This window comes from Zea mays, chromosome 7, assembly GCF_902167145.1.
Source record: "Zea mays cultivar B73 chromosome 7, Zm-B73-REFERENCE-NAM-5.0, whole genome shotgun sequence".
Taxonomy (NCBI): domain Eukaryota; kingdom Viridiplantae; phylum Streptophyta; class Magnoliopsida; order Poales; family Poaceae; genus Zea; species Zea mays.
Window position 1 is genome coordinate 4183129 of NC_050102.1, and position 20258 is coordinate 4203386.

The 20258-nt window shown below is 47.4% G+C and overlaps 1 protein-coding gene across 1 annotated transcript; it reads right to left on the bottom strand.

Moving 5' to 3' along the window:
* Positions 1 to 271: 271 nt before the first annotated feature.
* LOC100383797 (uncharacterized) lies at positions 272 to 3972 on the bottom strand. Its single transcript, NM_001368210.1, has 2 exons — positions 1445 to 3972; positions 272 to 1186 (listed from the first exon to the last, which is right to left on the bottom strand). The coding sequence occupies exons 1-2, from the start codon at positions 3333 to 3335 to the stop codon at positions 687 to 689; spliced, it is 2391 nt and encodes a 796-aa protein (NP_001355139.1). The 5' UTR covers positions 3336 to 3972; the 3' UTR covers positions 272 to 686.
* Positions 3973 to 20258: the final 16286 nt, after the last annotated feature.

Here is a 20258-nt window from a genome sequence, read left to right on the forward strand (position 1 = left end):
CAGACATACCGTCATGCATGGCATGGGCCTGTCACTCACTCCTTGCAATACTACGTTGGAAGCATTCGCGCCCTATGCTTTCATAACGATCATCTTCACTAAATGCGAGGTTATGCTAGTATGTTGTTGCGACCTCACCCTACGATAATTGATAATCAAGATTCAAGAGCTGTTCTGGAGAATCATCCTGTTCCAGTACAGTGAGAGCCAAAGGAAAGGTGTTGCATTGCATTGACTGAGGCTTGCTTGATTGCTTGAAGGCGAAGTGCAGTACAGCAACATATCAATGCCCACCTTATTAACACAAGTACAAACAGCAACATTAACGACCTTGACTGCTCCATAATCCTAGGCTCCTTAATCCCCCCCTAAATGGTCCTTCAGTTCTGACAGCAAAATGGAGATTTAGGGAGCTTGATATGTACTACTGTACACAGCAGTGTCCTAAGTGAGGCTAAGATGCATGAACACAAGATGGATGAACACAAGATGTCTGAATCCCGGGGCCTACCTAAATGAAGATGGATGAACACAAGATGTCTGAATCTCAGAGACCACCCTAAGTGCAGGTGAGACCTAAAACACCAAACCCTAATAATCTAGAAACATCCAAACATCTGAACTTCGCAAGGAGAAGGAAGGAAACATAGCAACGAGAAGAAAAAAAAACAAGCTCGACACAGCTCTCAGATGCTGATGAGATCAGTGGTCGGCGAAGACTGTGAGCTCGGTTCTTTGGTGGCTTCGCCATGCGGCGCTTCAACAGATTCATCAGCTGCCGGAGCACCCGACGGCGCGGCGGAACATTCGTCGCCGTCGCCGCTGCCGGGAACCTCGTCTCCTTGCCCTGCAGCTGCAGCGGCAGCGGCTGGCTTGGGGAGCTCGCCGAGCATCTGCACCACCTCCCGCATCGTGGGGCGCTGCACGCTCTGCTCCTCCACGCAGAGGAGCGCGACGCAGAACACGTGCGCCACCTCGTGCACCGGCACGCTCGACAGCCTGGGGTCCATGACCTTGACCACCTGCTCCTTGCTCGCGCCCGCCGTCGTCGACCTGACCCAGTGGACGATGTCCACGCCGTCCCCGAACTCGCCTACCGGCTTCTTTCCCGTTACCAGCTCCAGGAGCACCACGCCGAAGCTGTACACGTCGCTCTTCTCGTCCACCTTGAGGGTGTATGCGTACTCTGTACATCCACAAGGTAGCGATCCGATGAAGGATTAGTTGATTTTCAGATTATAAGTTGTATATTTCTGACATATCAGAACAAGGAAACAAACTTTAGCGAGCCATAAATAAAGGGATGCTATGTTTCATTAGCTAAAGGGGGCCAAGTAGTAACAGACAGCAACATGTTTACCACTATATGAGATAAACAAGCATCAACTGTATTCAGAATTAATCTGTAGACAACTGTGAACTGTAATAAGGATAGAAATTTTACCTGGGGCAATATAGCCATAGGAGCCAGCAATGGCAGACATACACTGTGATGCGCCAGAGTCCTGCAAGAACTTGGCGAGCCCGAAATCAGCAACGTGTGCTTCGAAATCGGAATCAAGCAGGATGTTGTTCGATTTAACATCGCGGTGCAGGATCGGCGGCGAGCAATCGTGGTGCAGGTAGCTGAGCCCCTTGGCGGCCTCGACGGCGATCTTGTAGCGAGTGTCCCAGTGGAGATGGCCACCTTTCTTGCCATGGAGCAGCTCCCCCAGGCTCCCGTTGGGCATGAACTCGTACACCAGGAGATTCGTCTCGTTGTTCGAGCAGAAGCCGAGCAACCTCACGATGTAGCGGTGTCGGATCCTCCCGAGGGTTTGTATCTCTGCAGAGAACCCGTGGTCGTGTGACGAGCCACGGCTCATCGACGAAAGCCGCTTCACTGCGACATGCTCACCGTCCGGCATCGTCCCCTTGTACACGATCCCGGCTCCACCTTTGCCGATGATGTTCTCCTCCTTCAGACTGTCTAGCACGTCGTCGCAGGTGAACTCGAGGCGCTGGAACGCAGTGAGCCTCCAAGCGCGTGCCTCGCTGGCTTTCTTCAGTGACCGGGCCTTCAAGATCGCCATGGCAGCAAACGCAATGGAGCAGACAAGTAAGCCGAGGACGATTAGCAGCTTGAAGGTATTGGACATGCCGCCATAGGTGTGTGCATCATGGCCCGTGCCGGCGCCGCCAGAATGGCATGGTCCAAGGTACGGCCCACACAACCCCGGGTTGCCGACGAAGGATGTGGCATTGAAGTAGCTGAACTGCCCAGTCGCCGGCACGAGCCCGGACAGGTTGTTGTAGGAGAAGTCCACGGCCGTGAGGCTCTGCATCGCAGCAATGGTTGCCGGTATCTCTCCACCGAGGTGGTTCCGGGACAGGTTCAGGTAGTTGAGGATTCGCATGCCGGAGATGGCCGGCGGTATCTCCCCGGACAGGTTGTTCCGGCTGAGGTCCAGGTAGGTGAGCAACCGGCACTTCCCGATCTCTGGCGGCACACCGCCGTCAAGCGTGTTGCCGCTCAGGTCAGCCTTAGACAACTGCTGCAGCCGCCCGATCTCCGGCGGTACTGCGCCGGTGAATGCATTCTGGTCGAGAAGCAGTTTTTGCAAACCTGAGAACTTCCCGATGGACGCCGGCAGTGCGCCGGTGAGCTGGTTGTTGGAGAGAGTGATCGCCCCCAGATTCGGCGCACCGGTGCCGGAAACCGCCGGGAAGCCGCCGGACAGGAGGTTGTCCTGCAGCTCAACCTGCGTCAGATTCGGCAGCTCAAAGAGACCATCCGGGATGGAACCGTTCAGGTAGTTCTCGCCGAGGCGGATGCGGGAGAGTGCCTCGCATTTCCCCAGTGGTTCAGGGATTGAGCCAAAGAGGAAGTTGCCGAGCGCGATGAGGGTCTCCAGCTTGCCACCGGCGCATAGCTCCGGCGGGAGGGTGCCGGTGAGCCTGTTGGACGAGAGGTCGACCAGCTGGAGCCGTCCATTGCGGCCGAGCCGGCGCGGGATGCCGCCGGTGAAGTTGTTCTCCCAGAGCTGCAGCACCTCGAGGCTGGGCAGGTCGCCGACGAGCTCCGGTATGCTGCCTCTCAGCTTGTTGCGGAAGAGGTTGAGCAAAGTGAGGTTCCTGAGCGCCGCGAAGCTCGCTGGGATCTCGCCGGTGAGCGCGTTGTTGGACAGGTCGAGCGAGCTGAGGCTCTTGAGCCGGCCCAGCTCCGGCGGGATGGCGCCGGCGAGCCCGTTCACCTGCAGGAAGAGCGTGTCGAGGTTGGCGAGGTTCCCGAGCTCCGGCGGAATCTCGCCGGAGAGCCCGCAGTTGGCGGCGTCGAGGCGGACGAGATCCGTCATGTTGCCGAGCTCCGGGGGTAGGCCGCTGGAGTAGCTGTTGTAGTAGCCAATGTAGAGCTCCCTGAGGGTGGTGAGGCCGCCGAGCTCCGGAGGAATCCTCCCCGACAGCTCGTTCCCGGAGACGGCGAGGTACTGCAGCCTCCGCCAGCGGCCGTACTCGGGCGGGATCTCGCCGGAGAAGAAGTTGCCGCCGAGGTGGAGGTGGCGGAGCACCGGCAGGCCCACGACCGCGAGCGGGAGCGGGCCGGTGAGGTTGTTGTTGTAGAGGTCGAGCACGCGGAGCGCCCGCAGGCGCGCGAGCGGCGGCGGGAAGGTGCCGTTGAGCACGTTGTTGGAGAGGTTGAGGTGGGTGAGGGACTGGAGCCGGGACAGCGGCGCCGGGATGGGGCCGCAGAGCGCGTTCGCGGCGAGGTCGAGGCGCGCGAGGTGCGCGAGGCGGGACAGCGCCGTGGGCACCGGGCCCGAGAGGTTGCGGCCGGAGAGGTCGAGGCCGATGACCGCGGCGCGCGCGTTGCACGTCACGCCGGACCACGCGCAGGCGCCGGTGCTGGTGGCGTTCGTCCAGGACGCGAGCGCGCCGGCCGGGTCCGACAGCACCGCCTTCGCCGCCAGCAGCGCGTCCGCATCCGAGCCAGCCGCGGCCGCGCCACCGGCAGCACCCGCCACCGCGGCGGCGGTGGCGAGGAAGGTGAGGAGGAGGAGGAGGAGGAGGCGCATTGGCATTGGGTTCGTTCGAGGCTCCGTCTCCGTCGGGAGAGTGGAGACAAGGGAGTGAGGCCGCGGCCCGCGAGAAAAGGAGAGAGCTTTATGATAGGCTGACTGGTCGTTCTTGGATGAAGCAACACACACTGACACACCTACTCAGTAGGCCGCTAGAGCGGCTATAAAAAAAAGCATGTGATTCCTGGTTGGATTTTCTAGAGAGGAAAAGGTGTTCTTTTGAGAAACTTGTCTTTTCCTTCTTTTTCTTAGAAAAAAAACTGTTCTTTTGAGTAGGAGCACCGAGCACTTGTCTTTTGTTGGTTGATTTGGTAGGTTTTTCTGTAACATTCTTTACTTTTTTTTCGGATGGGACAGGTGTGATTTAGAATTTGTTTATGAAAGTTGCCTTTCTGGGTTGGTACGTGTTTACAACCAGGATCCGGGATCCAGTGCAGTTTGCTTCATGTCATAAACTAATAATGGGTTCCAGCAATGCAATTGTTTGTTTGCAAAGGATTGTTGATAGCTTCAAGAGAACAAAAGGTGGTTAAAAAGCTTGGAGAGAGGGATTTATCGCCGCCTCCAGTTAAGAGTTTTTTCCCCTTATAACCCGCTTATTTTATTCTGACAAATTTAATATGAAACTATCTGATAAAGAGAAAATAGATCTGTTGTCTCGGTCTATCAAAAAAAATTAAAAATAAATTTTTATTTGTATTAAAAAAGAATATAAGTAAAATGGATAACTTTGTAAATGTTCCCGACAGATGAAGAAACAGATTGTTTCCTTATTGATTTTATTGTCACAATAATAAGGTCTCGTTTGGTTTGAGGAACTAAAGATTATTCCATCTATTTTAGTCATATTTAGTCTCTAAATTGTCGAACTGTAGGATTAAAATAGAGACTAAATTGTTTTAGTCTCAAGTCTTTCCAGGGACGACTAAAAAAGACTAAACCATATAAATCCCAGTTTTTATCCACCTTTATTTCAGTTACGCTAATAGAGAAAGAATGCTAAGAGATATTTTAGTAATTTTATGATTTATTTAATATTTTTTTGAATACTTTTAGTTCCTATAACCAAATATGATTGTGACTAAAATTTAGTCTTCTAACTAAACTTTAGTCACTGGACTAAAGAACCAAACGGAGTCTACTTTTCTAATAAAAGAAAGCTCCAACCTCTGTCGTCCGAGTGTAGTCAACCGCAAAACAAGCCACGAGATTTTGATGTGCTTACAAACAAGTCGGAAATTTAAAAAAAAACAACAAAGTTTAAGTCTAGTTTTTAAAAATCTAGTTTCTATCTTCAGTTTATAAAAGCTGTTTTATAGAAGAAAATCTAGTTTTTAAGAATCTTTACAATTCCAATAATTTATAAAAAGATAAAGGTACTGTTACGTATAGTCAGATCTGCAGCTATGTTTACAATAAAAAGTATACTACATGACTATTCTAACGACATTTATTACACATTACAAACATTAACATTTTCCGGTTTACATAAGGTTAAAGTAAAAGAAAAGACCTTTTGCTTCTCGGAAAGCTGGCGCATATATGCTTTTCGGGACCGGCGGGGTCTGAGGGAAAGACAGAGCAGATGGAATCTTGCGTCAGAAGCATGGGTGCATCCAAATCATAGTAGTTGGTCCTGCATTTGCACACCCGTTTCACCAGTGGATGTGGATTGTTCCGGCACGCCGTCGGCTTCCATCCCATCCCATGCTGCACCGGCGGACCACCTGTATAACGTAACGACAGGCACAGCGATCCCCCGTTCGCTCTCAGGGCAGTATGGATCTCTACGGTGCAAGAACAGAGAGGGAGAGTATCGAGCCAGCTTATAACCTCGACTAGTCTGAGTTCGAGCTAGGTCTGACTCGACTCGTTAAGCTAACAAGCTAAATAGTTATCTTGAGCTGACTCATTTAGCTCGAGAGTCAGAGTAGAAAAAAAAATATATAAAGAATAATTAATTTATAGTTAATTTTAAACTAATTTAATAATATAAAAATAATAATTATACTCATAGTTTCACAGACCAGATACATGAAATTAACACAACTCGTCACTCATCAATTTACAATACACACAGGTTCATCAGTTTAACCCGCAGTTATATTCGCATAGACCAAGACACGGCTCATCAATAATTAGTTTATCTCGTAGGACATAAACACCAACATGTTCATCGATTGTTACGTATACGATATGTGTATAGCTTCTCTTTGTTGAAATGTGATAGATTGTTTGGTTAACGAACCAAGTTAAAATATCAGTTTAGCTCGTGAAAAAAAAATTCAAATGAGAGAATGAGCCACGAACATTTCATCCAAAAAAAAAACCTCCTCCAGCTGCCAGCCATCCCACTGGCAGCCCTGAGCCAGGCCCAGCCGCAGTGCAGCAGCCCTTACCAGAAATTCTGGTCCGTCCGTGTGCCACCCATTTCCGGCGGCCCAATAGGCCCAATGGTCACAAGAACCCCTTTTTTGTTTAAAAAGAATGGTCAAAAGGACCAGTAAGAGGCACTAGCAAAAAAAATAATCGTAGTTAAGAAGATAGTGCATACTGTAGGAGGCAGTAGAAAAAAAAAATATTGGTGAAGATATATAGATACAGTAGCCTTGGCTCCACACACACACACAGCAGTCCTGTCCTGTCACTCGCTTTCCATTCCATACGCTGGTTGGTAGGTGAAACGTTGCACATCATCGTAACCAGGACCGCCACGCCACCGTTCCCAGTCGCCTCGCCGCTCAGCAGCTTCCAAATCTGCAATCTACTAGCTTGTTTTGTTTGGTCCAGGTCAGGGAAATATCCCATCAATCATGTGTGCCACTGCCATGCCAACAGGTTAGGCAGCTCTCCTCTCTCTCTCTTTTTTTTTTCTTACCTGTCTGCCGTACATGATCAATGGACATTACCTCAGCACTCGACCGTGGATAAACATGTACAGTGAGCTATTGCGTCTTTTTTTTTCTTCTTCTTCTTCTAATAGGCTTGTTAGGAATAAAATTAAAAGGCAAATCTTCATTGATGTCGAACCACTAGTTAAATGTCATTTAGACTATATGCATGACTGGTATGTAAAGGCTATATATACGAAACAACTTTGTAGTTCAAGGGCCGTCTTGTGGTTGGATATGACAGTGATTCCACGACATGGCAGTGGCTCCACGACGACCGCCAAAGTGCATGTCATAAGTTGTATAGTATAAACATATAGTATGGTGATACATAAAATCAACTACCATCCTCCATTCTATAAATTTAAGATAGGCGGCTTATATATATAATCTTTTGAAGGGTGGCGAAATGTCAAATTTCAAGCCTAATAGGTTACTCTGTTGCGTAATTCCTTAAAAAAAATGGATGGATCCAAATGGTCCCTAAGATTAAGCAGTGTTAGTACCGACGACCACGGACGAAAGGGATGAAACGGCTGAAGAGCCGCAATGTTTTCTTCTCCGATTTATCGGCATCTAGCTACACTACACTTAATTGGACGTAGTATCACTTTATTTACACAAACGCTTAGGCAGATGTATGAGTTACCTTGAGCTGTTTCCTTATCAAATATTTGTTCTAAACAACTTTATACGTAAAGCTCATTGTTTATTGCTCTCACCAACAAGGAACATAGAGATGTGAAGTTGAAAAAAGTAGTTTTTATAGCGCTTATATATTTTTCTTTCTCAATCATACAAAACTGTTTATCAAATATATTTTTTTTAAAAAAAAACGTATCAGCTTCACCGAGAAAAATATTTGAAAAAGGTAAATAGCTTCACTTAGAGGGCGTTTGGGTTTAAAAATCACTATATATATCCAAAATGAGATGGTAGATCATGAGTCAATTTCTCTAATTTAGGCCTAGTTTGGGTACTCTAGTATTGATCCCAATCCACTTGTATTGAGGTGGATTGGAGTGTAACTTAAACTAATTTACACCCCAATCCACCTCAACACATGTGGATTGGGGTCAATACTAGGCCTAGGATTACCTTATTCTTCATGTTAATACTAACTAACTATTAAGAATAAGGTGATAATGGATCAATTCATGCTATTCTAAAAGAATGAGTAGTGAGAATATGATAGACTAGCTTATTTGTCAAACCAAATACACTATTATTAGTTTATGTCAAGGACGTGACAGTCTCCCAAGTGGATCTGAAACCCTGTCCCTGCAATGACCAAACTTTTTTAATAATTAACGAGTCCGTAGTACGAAAGAAGCTAACTCTTGAACGTGTCAGCAATGGCTGCCTCAAGAATATTCTTATCACCATATACTAACGCTCATCACTCATGTAGGCTCCACGTTTTATTCCCTTGCACCTCATCCCGGCCGTCGACCGGTCCCAGATCAGGTGAGATCTCGGCCGTGGATAGCGTGCGTACGTGACGGAACTGTACAGACTACAGACCAACTAGTCACCGACTAATAATCTCCAAGAACCAGATTGAACCATATCTTATGCACAGCCCATCGCTGACGACGACGACTTGGAAAATCAACAGTTTGTAGCTAGCTAATTAAAATGAACTATGAATATATGTTTAGGTAGCTAACTATATTCATAGATAAACAAAATTAAGTGGTCTTATTAGGAGTATATTATATCTTAGGATAAAATGATTGAAATGTTGGCCATCCCCTAGGACGCGTCATGTCATGCGTTTGGCATGGAACCGTTCACCACCTGCAGCCACAGAGGATATAAACTATAGATAAATACGTTGAAACGATTCAGTTATACATTAGTATATATGGTTTGCGTTTTTCTCTTAATCTCTACTAACTATTAAGACGATAGTGTAGACTACAGTCATGCCCCCACCTCCCCTCCGCGCTCGCACCCGCTCCGTTCCCCTCGCCCGCACAAACCGCCCCATCCGCGAGCCGCGCATGGGTCATCGCCATGCCGCATCCGTCCCCATCCTCTCACTGTCTATCCCCTCCGTACGACCACCAACCCAGTCCATCCCCTCCCCGTCTAGCGTCCGCTCCCTCCGCCCCTGCTCCCTCCACAGTCCCCCTCCCCCGCGCGACAACCACGACTGTTGGGGAGGGGAGCAGCCGTCGACCACGTCGTGGCGGCGTTCTCGAAGTGCGCTTTTGTTGATTCAAATGGGTGGATGGTTTTGGGTCCTTGCAGGACGATTCCTTGCGCTGCCGCGCTGAAGGGCAACCACGAGGGGAGTGCGCGGCGCTGCTGAACCCATCGTCGGTGGAGGGAGCCCATGGTGTGGCCTTCCCCGCTTAATTTCATCAGCAAGCTGTACTGGGAGGCTAAGGCTCTCCTAGAAGCGGCACTGACGGACGCCAATAGGGTGAGGGAGGAGAAGATCCTCAAGGGCACCAAGTATTCTCAGCTGTCGCCTCACCTTCATCTTCAGGTACGCGCCCATACGGGCACCCACCCACCTCCTATTGATCCGCGTCCGCGCTCTCTAGGGAAGATGAGGAGTCTGATTCATTTCGCCGCAATCCCTCTCAATCCCCTGACCTTCTGGACCCCGTACATCTTGCCTCGGGTTGTCAACCCTCCTCGTCCTCCACCTCTGCCAGAGCCGGATCTGGAACCAGTGCCTTAACATGGCGTCCTGGAACGAGGCAGCGAGACCAGTGGCAATCCGCTTATCCCCCGTTGCCCGCTCCGCACAGAAGTGCCTCGCCGCTGACCGGTCGGGACCCGCCTTGCACCTCCGCCTTCACCATCCTCGCGGTCGCGGCTGCCGCCGAATGGAAGTCGCCTCGTGCTACCGCGTAAGCGCCGCTGCCACCCCTTCCGTTGTAGGAGAACCTACTAGAGAGAGGCTTGACTTACTTATACTACCTGCTGCTTCTCTCCCTCGTAGGTGTTCTCCATGCAGCGGTGCCGCTTCCCGCTCCGCAGGTTGTCGGCGCCGCCGTGCCGCAGCCGTTCTGTACCGAGTACAGCGGCGGCTTCGTCACAACGTCGGGCTCCAAGTGGAGGTCCACGGGCCTCGTCATGGCCGCGAAGAAGGTCGCGGAGGGTCAGCCTCGCCTCTATCACATTGTTTTTGTTCTGCCATTGCTATTTAGGACTTTGTATCTGGTCATGATTTGTTTGCCCAGGGTTTTGGATGAGGAATCCATGCCCGTTTATATGGTATCGCGATGCTTTTGAAGTTCATTGAAACGGAGTAGCCGAATTTGGGTAAAATTTTGACGCAGGTGCTTTGAGCGGTCTGTGCTTGCGATCATTTGCTTAAGGGATTCCGTTTTTGTTTTTGTTTTTTGTCTGCGAAGCTTGGGATTGGTGAGATTCTGTGAGATTTCCTATTTGATTGAGGTGATCAGGGGTTGACATAGACAAATGGCTTGAGATTTGGTCACATTGTGATGATGCGATCTATCATCTATGTCATCCAGATGAGTAGTGCCTGTAACTTTAACATCTATTTACTCAGTTTACGTTGAAAGTTGGTATAACTGTGATAACTTTAGCAACTATTGTGGCTTTGTTTATTTCAAATTCTATGCATATTTGGCTCATCTATTTTCATAGCTAGCATTGTCTCGGTGAACATAAATAGTAGAGTACTGTTATTTAGTTTAAGCAAGCACCTTCATCGCTGTTCAACGCAATTTATCCATATGACATTGCTTGGTTATACCCGTAATTTTGATCTGATTTTTTTTAGATAAAAAAGTGAAGCAGTCTGTTGATTTTTTTTATTGTCAGGAACAAAGTAGTAGAATTGAGTTTGGCTTGTTTGCTCTTGCTAGGTGAAAACAAGAAGATGGAACATACAAGCACACTGTGGATCTCACGAAAATGCCTTCTCCATCCCTCGCGGCTACGGCTGCCGCCGAATGGAAGTCGCCTCATGCTGCCGCGTAAGCGCCGCCGCCACCCCTTCCATTCTAGGAGAACCTACTAGAGAGAGGCTTGACTTACTTATACTACCTGCTGCTTCTCCCCCCTCGCAGGTCTTCTCCATGCAGCGGTGCCGCTTCCCGCTCCGCAGGCTGTCGGCGTCGCCGTGCCACAGCCGTTCTGCACCGAGTCCAGCGGCGGCCTCGTCACGCAGTTGGCCTCCAAGTGGAGGTCCAGGGGCCCCGTCATGGCCGCGAAGAAGGCCGCGGAGGGTCAGCCTCACCTCTATCACATTGTTTTTGTTCTGCCATTGCTATTTAGGACTTCACATGGGCCATGCGCTCAATAAAATCCTCAAGGATTTTATAAATCGCAACAAGGTATTAACTGCCATTCATATAACTATTGTTGTTGGTTAGTGTTTCAGAATCACAGCTTTGCTTATACTTTCTTGAGTTCTTCTGTATGCAGCTGCTTCAGAATCATAAAGTACTAAAGTGTCCTTTGTTCCTAGTTGGGATTGCCACAACCTTCCAATAGAACTAAAAGGCAAGTTCATTTGTACAAAGGTCTATATTCTATTTGTTGCCCAAGTCTTATCTGTATTACTAAATGCTATTCACGTTTGCTATTTTAAAAATTGAATTTTGAGAATCTTCATGTATATAGAGGTTGTATTTGTATATGACGCTAATCCCCTTATTGTCGCACATGTTCACGCTAGAGAAGGTGGCTTGCGCGAACGAGGCGAACGTGGCGTGGCAGTCGATGAGCAGTGGCAAACCCAAAAATCTTCAAAAGCCTGGGCAAAAAGTAGTATCTAAAGATACATCACCTTGTTTCTGCTTATTGTTTGTAATGCCCATAGTCTATTCTGTGTGACAGTTTCTAAAACTTATTATTCTTTGCTTGTCCTATATTCAAACAAAATTGACTGCACCACCTTTTCGTGAAACTTATTGTTCTAAGCTTGTCCTACATCAGCTTTTTTGTTTGAGCATGCTGCCTTGTGATAATTTATAACCCAGTGATATTTTTATCCAATTACATGATATATTGACTAAAAGAAAATAAATGTTCGTAGCCATTTGTGACATTAACTGGTAGTCATCATCTAATATATTAGAGGTTGGTCTTCTCCTATGTAGCGCTACGTGGTGCGATGACTCTCAGAACCAAGGCACTGAAGGAGGTGTGTAACGTCGCAGCTATGATCTCATTGGAGAAGGATGTGATGGTCAGATGCAGCGGGCATCACTAGCACGGTGACCATAGGCATGAACTGATGCCGAAAACTCTCTACTTGACCATGTACACCATCGATTAGTACCTCTCTCTTCAATCAATCATGTGAAGGGAGCTGCTGTTGGTTGGCGTTTCAGCTATTCTGACCGCCTCCAGGTAGGAGGAGATTTAGACCCTATATGTGCACATAAAGCTTCCATATCTCTATGTCCTATGTTCCCGGTGCTATTTTTAAAGTTTATCTAAACTCATTCGTGTGTGTTTTTAGGTGAATGATTTCATTCTTATATCAGTGCATACAATAGGGAGCAGATTCTTTCGATGGAGAAGGGAATTCTGAATAGGTGAGAGCACCTAGAGGGGGGGTGAATAGGTGATCCTATGAAACTTAAAAACTTAAGCCACAAAAACTTGTTAAGTGTTAGCACAATAATCGCCAAGTGGCTAGAGAGGAGTCTCAACAAAACACAATACCACAAGAGATCAAACACAGAGATGACACAGTGGTTTATCCCGTGGTTCGGCCAAGACCAACGCTTGCCTACTCCACGTTGTGGCGTCCCAACGGACGAGGGTTGCAATCAACCCCTCTCAAGTGGTCCAAAGACCAACTTGAATACCACGGTGTTTTGCTTTGCCTTTCAATATCCCGTTTGCGAGGAATCTCCACAACTTGGAGTCTCTCGCCCTTACACTTGAAGTTCACAAAGAAGCACGGAGTAAGGGAGGGAAGCAACACACACAAATCCACAGCAAAATGCGCACACACACGGCCAAGAATCGAGCTCAAAAGACTATCTCAAAGTTCTCACTAGAACGGAGCTCGAATCACTGAGAATGACAAACGAATGCGCAAAGACTGAGTGTGGATGATCAAGAATGCTCTAAGGTTGCTTGGTATTCTCCTCCATGCGCCTAGGGGTCCCTTTTATAGCCCAAGGCAGCTAGGAGCCGTTGAGCACAAATCTGGAAGGCCAATCTTGCCTTCTGTCGTCGGGTGCACCGGACAGTCCGGTGCACACCGAACACTGTCCGGTGCCCGATTTCCTTCCTAAAATGGCGCATCCGACGGTTGCAGATCTGGGAGCCGTTGGCGCACCGGACATGTCCGGTGCACACCGGACAGTCCGGTGCCCCCTTCCGACCGTTGGCCCGGCCACGTGTCGCGTGCAGATTCCGTGGCCGACCGTTGGCCCGGCCGACCGTTGGACCGGCCGACCGTTGGCTCACCGGACAGTCCGGTGCACACCGGACAGTCCGGTGAATTTTAGCCGTACGCCGTCAGCGAATTCCCGAGAGCGGCCACTTCACTTCGAGTCAGCCTGGCGCACCGGACACTGTCCGGTGCACCACCGGACAGTCCGGTGTGCCAGACTGAGCTGAGTCTTGCCAGTACACAGCCAAGCCTTTTTCACCTCTTTTCTTTTCTTCTTCTTTCTGTTTCTAACACTTAGACAAGTATATTAGTACACAAAACCAATGTACTAAGGCTTAGAAACATACCTTTACTCTTGATTTGCACTTTGTCCATCCATGAGCATAAAATCACATTTAAGCTCTTGTGTTGGCACTCAATCACCAAAATACTTAGAAATGGCCCAAGGGCACATTTCCCTTTCAATCTCCCCCTTTTTGGTGATTTATGTCAACACAACATAAAACAACTAGAACAAGTGCAATATCACTTCAAATAAAACTCAAATTTCTTTTGATTCAATTTTGGCATATATGGATCATCCTTTGCCACCACTTGGTTTGTTTTTGCAAATCAACCTCAAATCTCTATCTCTAAGTCAAACACACATGTTGAAGCATAAAGAGAGTCATTCCAAAAGAGATTGATCAAAAGATTTCAAAAACTCTCAAAAACTCCCCCTTTTTCCCATAATCAATACTTCTCCCCACAAGAAGCCAACTTTTGACAAGAGAGACAACAAAAGAGTTTTGACAAACCAAAAGCTCTATTCTACTATTTTCAAAATCTCTCAAGTGGTAGCTGATCCATTTATCGCTTTGGCCTTTATTTTCTCCTCCTTTGGCATCAAGCACCAAAACGGGATCAATCTTGGCCCCATAACCCCATTGCCTCACCAAAATCTTCAATTAAGAGCAAATGGCAATAAGAGTTCATGAGATGAACTTGGAATAAGTTACCCTCTCATCGGAGTGCAGTGGAAGTCTTTCATGGTCCAAGTCCACCTTTTCCCTTTCAATTCTCCTTCGAGACTGAATCAAGCAAACTCAAGCATATGGTTAGTCTCAAAGGGTCAAGTTGTAACACATCTCCCCCTAAATATGTGCATCACTTACACAAGGACTTGTGAGGTCCAGTGAATGTTTGTACAACTTGAGCACCACAATAAGCAACAAAATGCAGAATGAACATGATCAAAGGCATAAACACATGTATGCTACAATTCAATCCAAGTTCCGCGAATCTAAGACATTTAGCTCACTACGCAGCCTGCAAAAGGTCTTCTCATCTAGAGGCTTGGTAAAGATATCGGCTAGCTGGTTCTCGGTGCTAACATGAAACACTTCGATATCTCCCTTTTGCTGGTGGTCTCTCAAAAAGTGATGCCGGATGTCAATGTGCTTTGTGCGGCTGTGTTCAACAGGATTTTCCGCCATGCGGATAGCACTCTCATTGTCACATAGGAGTGGGACTTTGCTCAGATTGTAGCCAAAGTCCCGGAGGGTTTGCCTCATCCAAAGTAGTTGCGCGCAACACTGTCCTGCGGCAACATACTCGGCCTCAGCGGTGGATAGGGCAACGGAGGTTTGTTTCTTAGAGTTCCACGACACCAGGGACCTTCCTAAGAATTGGCACGTCCCTGATGTACTCTTCCTATCGACCTTACATCCAGCATAGTCGGAATCTGAGTATCCAACCAAGTCAAAGGTAGACCCCTTTGGATACCAGAGCCCGAAGCAAGGCGTAGCAACCAAATATCTAAGAATTCGCTTCACCGCCACTAAGTGACACTCCTTAGGATCGGATTGAAATCTAGCACACATGCATACGCTAAGCATAATATCCGGTCTACTAGCACATAAATAAAGTAAAGACCCTATCATTGATCGGTATGCTTTTTGATCAACGGACTTACCTCCTTTGTTGAGGTCGGTGTGTCCGTCGGTCCCCATCGGAGTCTTTGCGGGCTTGGCGTCCTTCATCCCAAATCGCTTTAGCAGATCTTGCGTGTACTTCGTTTGGGAGATGAAGGTGCCGTCCTTGAGTTGCTTCACTTGGAACCCAAGGAAATAGTTCAACTCGCCCATCATTGACATCTCATATTTCTGCGTCATCACCCTGCTAAACTCTTCACACGACTTTTGATTAGTAGAACCAAATATTATGTCATCGACATAAATTTGGCACACAAAAAGATCACCATTGCAAGTCTTAGTGAAAAGAGTTGGATCGGCTTTCCCAACCTTGAAAGCATTAGCAATTAAAAAGTCTCTAAGGCATTCATACCATGCTCTTGGGGCTTGCTTAAGTCCATAGAGCGCCTTAGAGAGCTTACACACATGGTCGGGGTACCGTTCATCCTCGAAGCCAGGGGGTTGCTCTACGTACACCTCCTCCTTGATCGGCCCGTTGAGGAACGCGCTCTTCACATCCATTTGGTACAACCTGAAAGAATGGTGAGCGGCATATGCTAGCAAGATACGAATTGATTCTAGCCTAGCCACAGGAGCAAAAGTCTCCTCAAAGTCCAAACCTGCGACTTGGGCATAACCTTTTGCCACAAGTCGAGCCTTGTTCCTCGTCACCACCCCGTGCTCGTCCTGTTTGTTGCGGAACACCCACTTGGTTCCCACAACATTTTGCTTGGGACGAGGCACCAGTGTCCAAACTTCATTGCGCTTGAAGTTGTTAAGTTCCTCCTGCATGGCCAATACCCAATCCGGATCTAGCAAGTCCTCCTCTACCCTGAAAGGCTCAATAGAAGAGACAAAGGAGTAATGTTCACAAAAATTAACTAATCGAGATCGAGTAGTTACTCCCTTACTAATGTCACCCAAAATTTGGTCGACGGGATGATCCCTTTGAATCATCGCTCGAACTTGGGTTGAAGGTGCCGGTTGCGCTTCTTCCTCCATCACGTGATCATCTTGTGCTCCCCCTTGATCACACGCCTCCTTTTGATGAACCTGTTCATCGTCTTGAGTTGGGGGATGCACGGTTGTTGAGGAAGAAGGTTGATCTCGCTCCAAATGTTCCTGAGGCCGTACATCTCCAATCGCCATGGTGCGTATTGCGGCCGTTGGAACGTCTTCTTCATCTACATCATCAAGATCAACAACTTGCTCTCTTGGAGAGCCATTAGTCTCATCAAATACAACGTCGCTAGAGACTTCAACCAAACCCGATGATTTGTTGAAGACTCTATACGCCTTTGTATTTGAGTCATAACCTAACAAAAACCCTTCTACGGCTTTGGGAGCAAACTTAGAATTTCTACCCTTCTTCACTAGAATGTAGCATTTACTCCCTGATAGTCGCCTAGAGGGGGGTGAATAGGGCGAAACTGAAATTCTCAAAATAATCACAACTACAAGCCGGGTTAGCGTTAGAAATATAATCGAGTCCACGAGAGAGGGCGAAAAACAAATCGCAAGCAAATAGTAAAGTGAGACACGCGGATTTGTTTTACCGAGGTTCGGTTCTCTCAAACCTACTCCCCGTTGAGGAGGCCACAAAGGCCGGGTCTCTTTCAACCCTTCCCTCTCTCAAACGGTCCCTTGGACCGAGTGAGCTTCTCTTCTCAAATCACTTGGGAATCAAACTTCCCGCAAGGGCCACCACACGATTGGTGCCTCTTGCCTCAATTACAAGTGAGTGTTTGATCACAAGAAAGAATGCGAAAGAAAAGAAGCGATCCAAGTGCAAGAGCTCAAATGAACACTACAAATCACTCTCTCTAGTCACTAGGGCTTTGTGTGGAGTTGGGAGAGGATTTGATCTCTTTTTTTGGTGTGCTTTGCAATGAATGCTAGCTCTTGTATAGTGGTTGGAAGCTGGAAACTTGGATGCAATGAATGGTGGGGTGGTTGGGGTATTTATAGCCCCAACCACCAAAAGTGGCCGTTGGGAGGCTGTCTGTTCGATGGCGCACCGGACAGTCCGGTGCACACCGGACAGTCCGGTGCCCCCGCCACGTCATCAGTGCCGTTGGAAATTGACCGTTGGAGTTCTGACTTCTGGGCCCGCCCTGATGTCCGGTGGCGCACCGGACATGCACTGTAGAGTGTCCGGTGCGCCTGCTCCCGCGTGCCTGACGACTGCGCGCTTCTGTCGCGCATTAAATGCGCCTGCAGGTGACCGTTGGCGCGAAGTAGCCGTTGCCCCGAGGTTGCACCGGACAGTCCGGTGAATTTTAGCGGAGCAGCAGAAGTGAAAACCCGAGGCTGGCGAGTTCCGGAGGCCGTCCTTCCTTGGAGCACCGGACATGTCCGGTGTACACCGGACAGTCCGGTGAATTATAGCGGAGTTGCCCCTGGAAATTCCCGAAGGTGAGCAGTTCAGAGTTGGAGTCCTCTGGTGCACCGGACATGTCCGGTGGTGCACCGGACACTGTCCGGTGTACACCGGACAGTCCGGTGCCCCCAGACCAGAGGTGCCTTCGGTTGCCTTTAGCTCTCTATTTGAACCCAACTTTGGTCCTTTTAATTGGCTTGATGTGAACCTTTGACACCTGTATAACTTATTAACTAGAGCAAACTAGTTAGTCCAAAGATTTGTGTTGGGCAATTCAACCACCAAAATTATATAGGAACTAGGTGTAAGCCTAATTCCCTTTCAATCTCCCCCTTTTTGGTGATTGATGCCAACACCAACCAAAGCAAATATAGAAGTGCATAATTGAACTAGTTTGTATGATGTAAGTGCAAAGGTTGCTTGGAATTGAGCCAATATAAATACTTACAAGATATGCATGGATTATTTCTTCATCTTTAACATTTTGGACCACGCTTGCACCACATGTTTTGTTTTTGCAAACTCTTTTGTAAATCCTTTTCAAAGTTCTTTTGCAAATGGTCAAAGGCAAATGAATAAGATTTTGAGAAGCATTTTTAAGTTTTGAAATTTTCTCCCCCTGTTTCAAATGCTTTTCCTTTGACTAAACAAAACTCCCCCTAAATGAAATCATCCTCTTAGTGTTCAAGAGGGTTTTGATGATTCAAGTTGAAATACTATTTTCTTCCCCTTTTGAACTCAATAAGATACCAATTGAAAAATACTCTTGGAAAACACTAATTTTTTGAAATCGGTGGTGGTGCGGTCCTTTTGCTTTGGGCTCATACTTTCTCTCCCTTTGGCATGAATCGCCAAAAACGGAATCATTAGAGCCCTCGAAGTATTTTCTCCTCCTTTGGTCATAAGATAAATGAATGAAGAGTATACCAAAGTTGGAGAGATGCTCGGAGTGACGGCGAAGGAAGAGTAGTGGAGTGGAGTGGAAGCCTTTGTCTTCGCCGAAGACTCCAATTCCCTTTTAATATACCTATGACTTGGTTTGAAACACTCTTGAAAACACATTAGTCATAGCATATACAAAAGAGACATGATCAAAGGTATATTTATGAGCTGTGCGTGCAAGTTAGCAAAAGAAATTCCTAGAATCAAGAATATTGAGCTCATGCCTAAGTTTGGTAAAAGTTTGTTCATCAAGAGGCTTGGTAAAGATATCGGCTAATTGATCTTTAGTATTAATGTATGCAATCTCGATATCTCCCTTTTGTTGGTGATCCCTATGAAAATGATACCGAATGGCTATGTGCTTAGTGCGGCTATGCTCGACGGGATTGTCGGCCATTTTAATTGCACTCTCATTATCACATAGCAAAGGGACTTTGGTTAATTTGTAACCGTAGTCCCGCAGGGTTTGCCTCATCCAAAGCAATTGAGCGCAACAATGACCTGCGGCAATATACTCGGCTTCGGCGGTTGAAAGAGCGACCGAATTTTGTTTCTTTGAAGCCCAAGACACCAAGGATCTTCCCAAGAACTGGCAAGTCCCCGATGTGCTCTTTCTATTAATCTTACACCCTGCCCAATCGGCATCCGAATAACCAATCAAATCAAATGTGGATCCCCGAGGGTACCAAAGCCCAAACTTAGGTGTATAAGCCAAATATCTCAAGATTCGTTTTACGGCCGTAAGGTGTGATTCCTTAGGGTCGGCTTGGAATCTTGCACACATGCAAACGGAAAGCATAATGTCCGGTCGAGATGCACATAAATAAAGCAATGAACCAATCATCGACCGGTATACCTTTTGATCCACGGACTTACCTCCCGTGTCGAGGTCGAGATGCCCATTGGTTCCCATGGGTGTCTTGATGGGCTTGGCATCCTTCATCCCAAACTTGTTTAGAATGTCTTGAGTGTACTTCGTTTGGCTAATGAAGGTGCCCTCTTGAAGTTGCTTCACTTGGAATCCTAAGAAATACTTCAACTCCCCCATCATAGACATCTCGAATTTCTGTGTCATAATCCTACTAAACTCTTCACATGTAGACTCGTTAGTAGACCCAAATATAATATCATCAACATAAATTTGGCATACAAACAAGTCATTTTTAAGAGTTTTAGTAAAGAGTGTAGGATCGGCCTTGCCGACTTTGAAGCCATTAGCAATAAGGAAATCTCTAAGGCATTCATACCATGCTCTTGGGGCTTGCTTGAGCCCATAAAGCGCCTTAGAGAGCTTATAGACATGGTTAGGATGCTCACTGTCTTCAAAGCCAGGAGGTTGCTCAACATAGACCTCTTCCTTGATTGGTCCATTGAGGAAGGCACTTTTCACGTCCATTTGATAAAGCTTAAAGCCATGGTAAGTAGCATAGGCTAATAATATGCGAATTGACTCAAGCCTAGCTACGGGTGCATAGGTTTCACCGAAATCCAAACCTTCGACTTGGGAGTATCCCTTGGCCACAAGTCGTGCTTTGTTCCTTGTCACCATACCATGCTCATCTTGCTTGTTGCGGAAAACCCATTTGGTTCCTACAACATTTTGATTAGGACGTGGAACTAAATGCCATACCTTATTTCTAGTGAAGTTGTTGAGCTCCTCTTGCATAGCCACCACCCAATCCGAATCTTGTA

What these genes read in the sequence shown, in the direction of transcription:
- LOC100383797 (NM_001368210.1), bottom strand. Translation starts at nt 3,335, where the DNA reads ATGACGGATCTCGTCCGCCTCGACGCCGCCAACTGCGGGCTCTCCGGC. An exon ending in CTATGGCTATATTGCCCCAG is followed by an intron (nt 1,187 to 1,444) that starts GTAAAATTTCTA and finishes GTGGATGTACAG; the next exon opens with AGTACGCATACACCCTCAAG.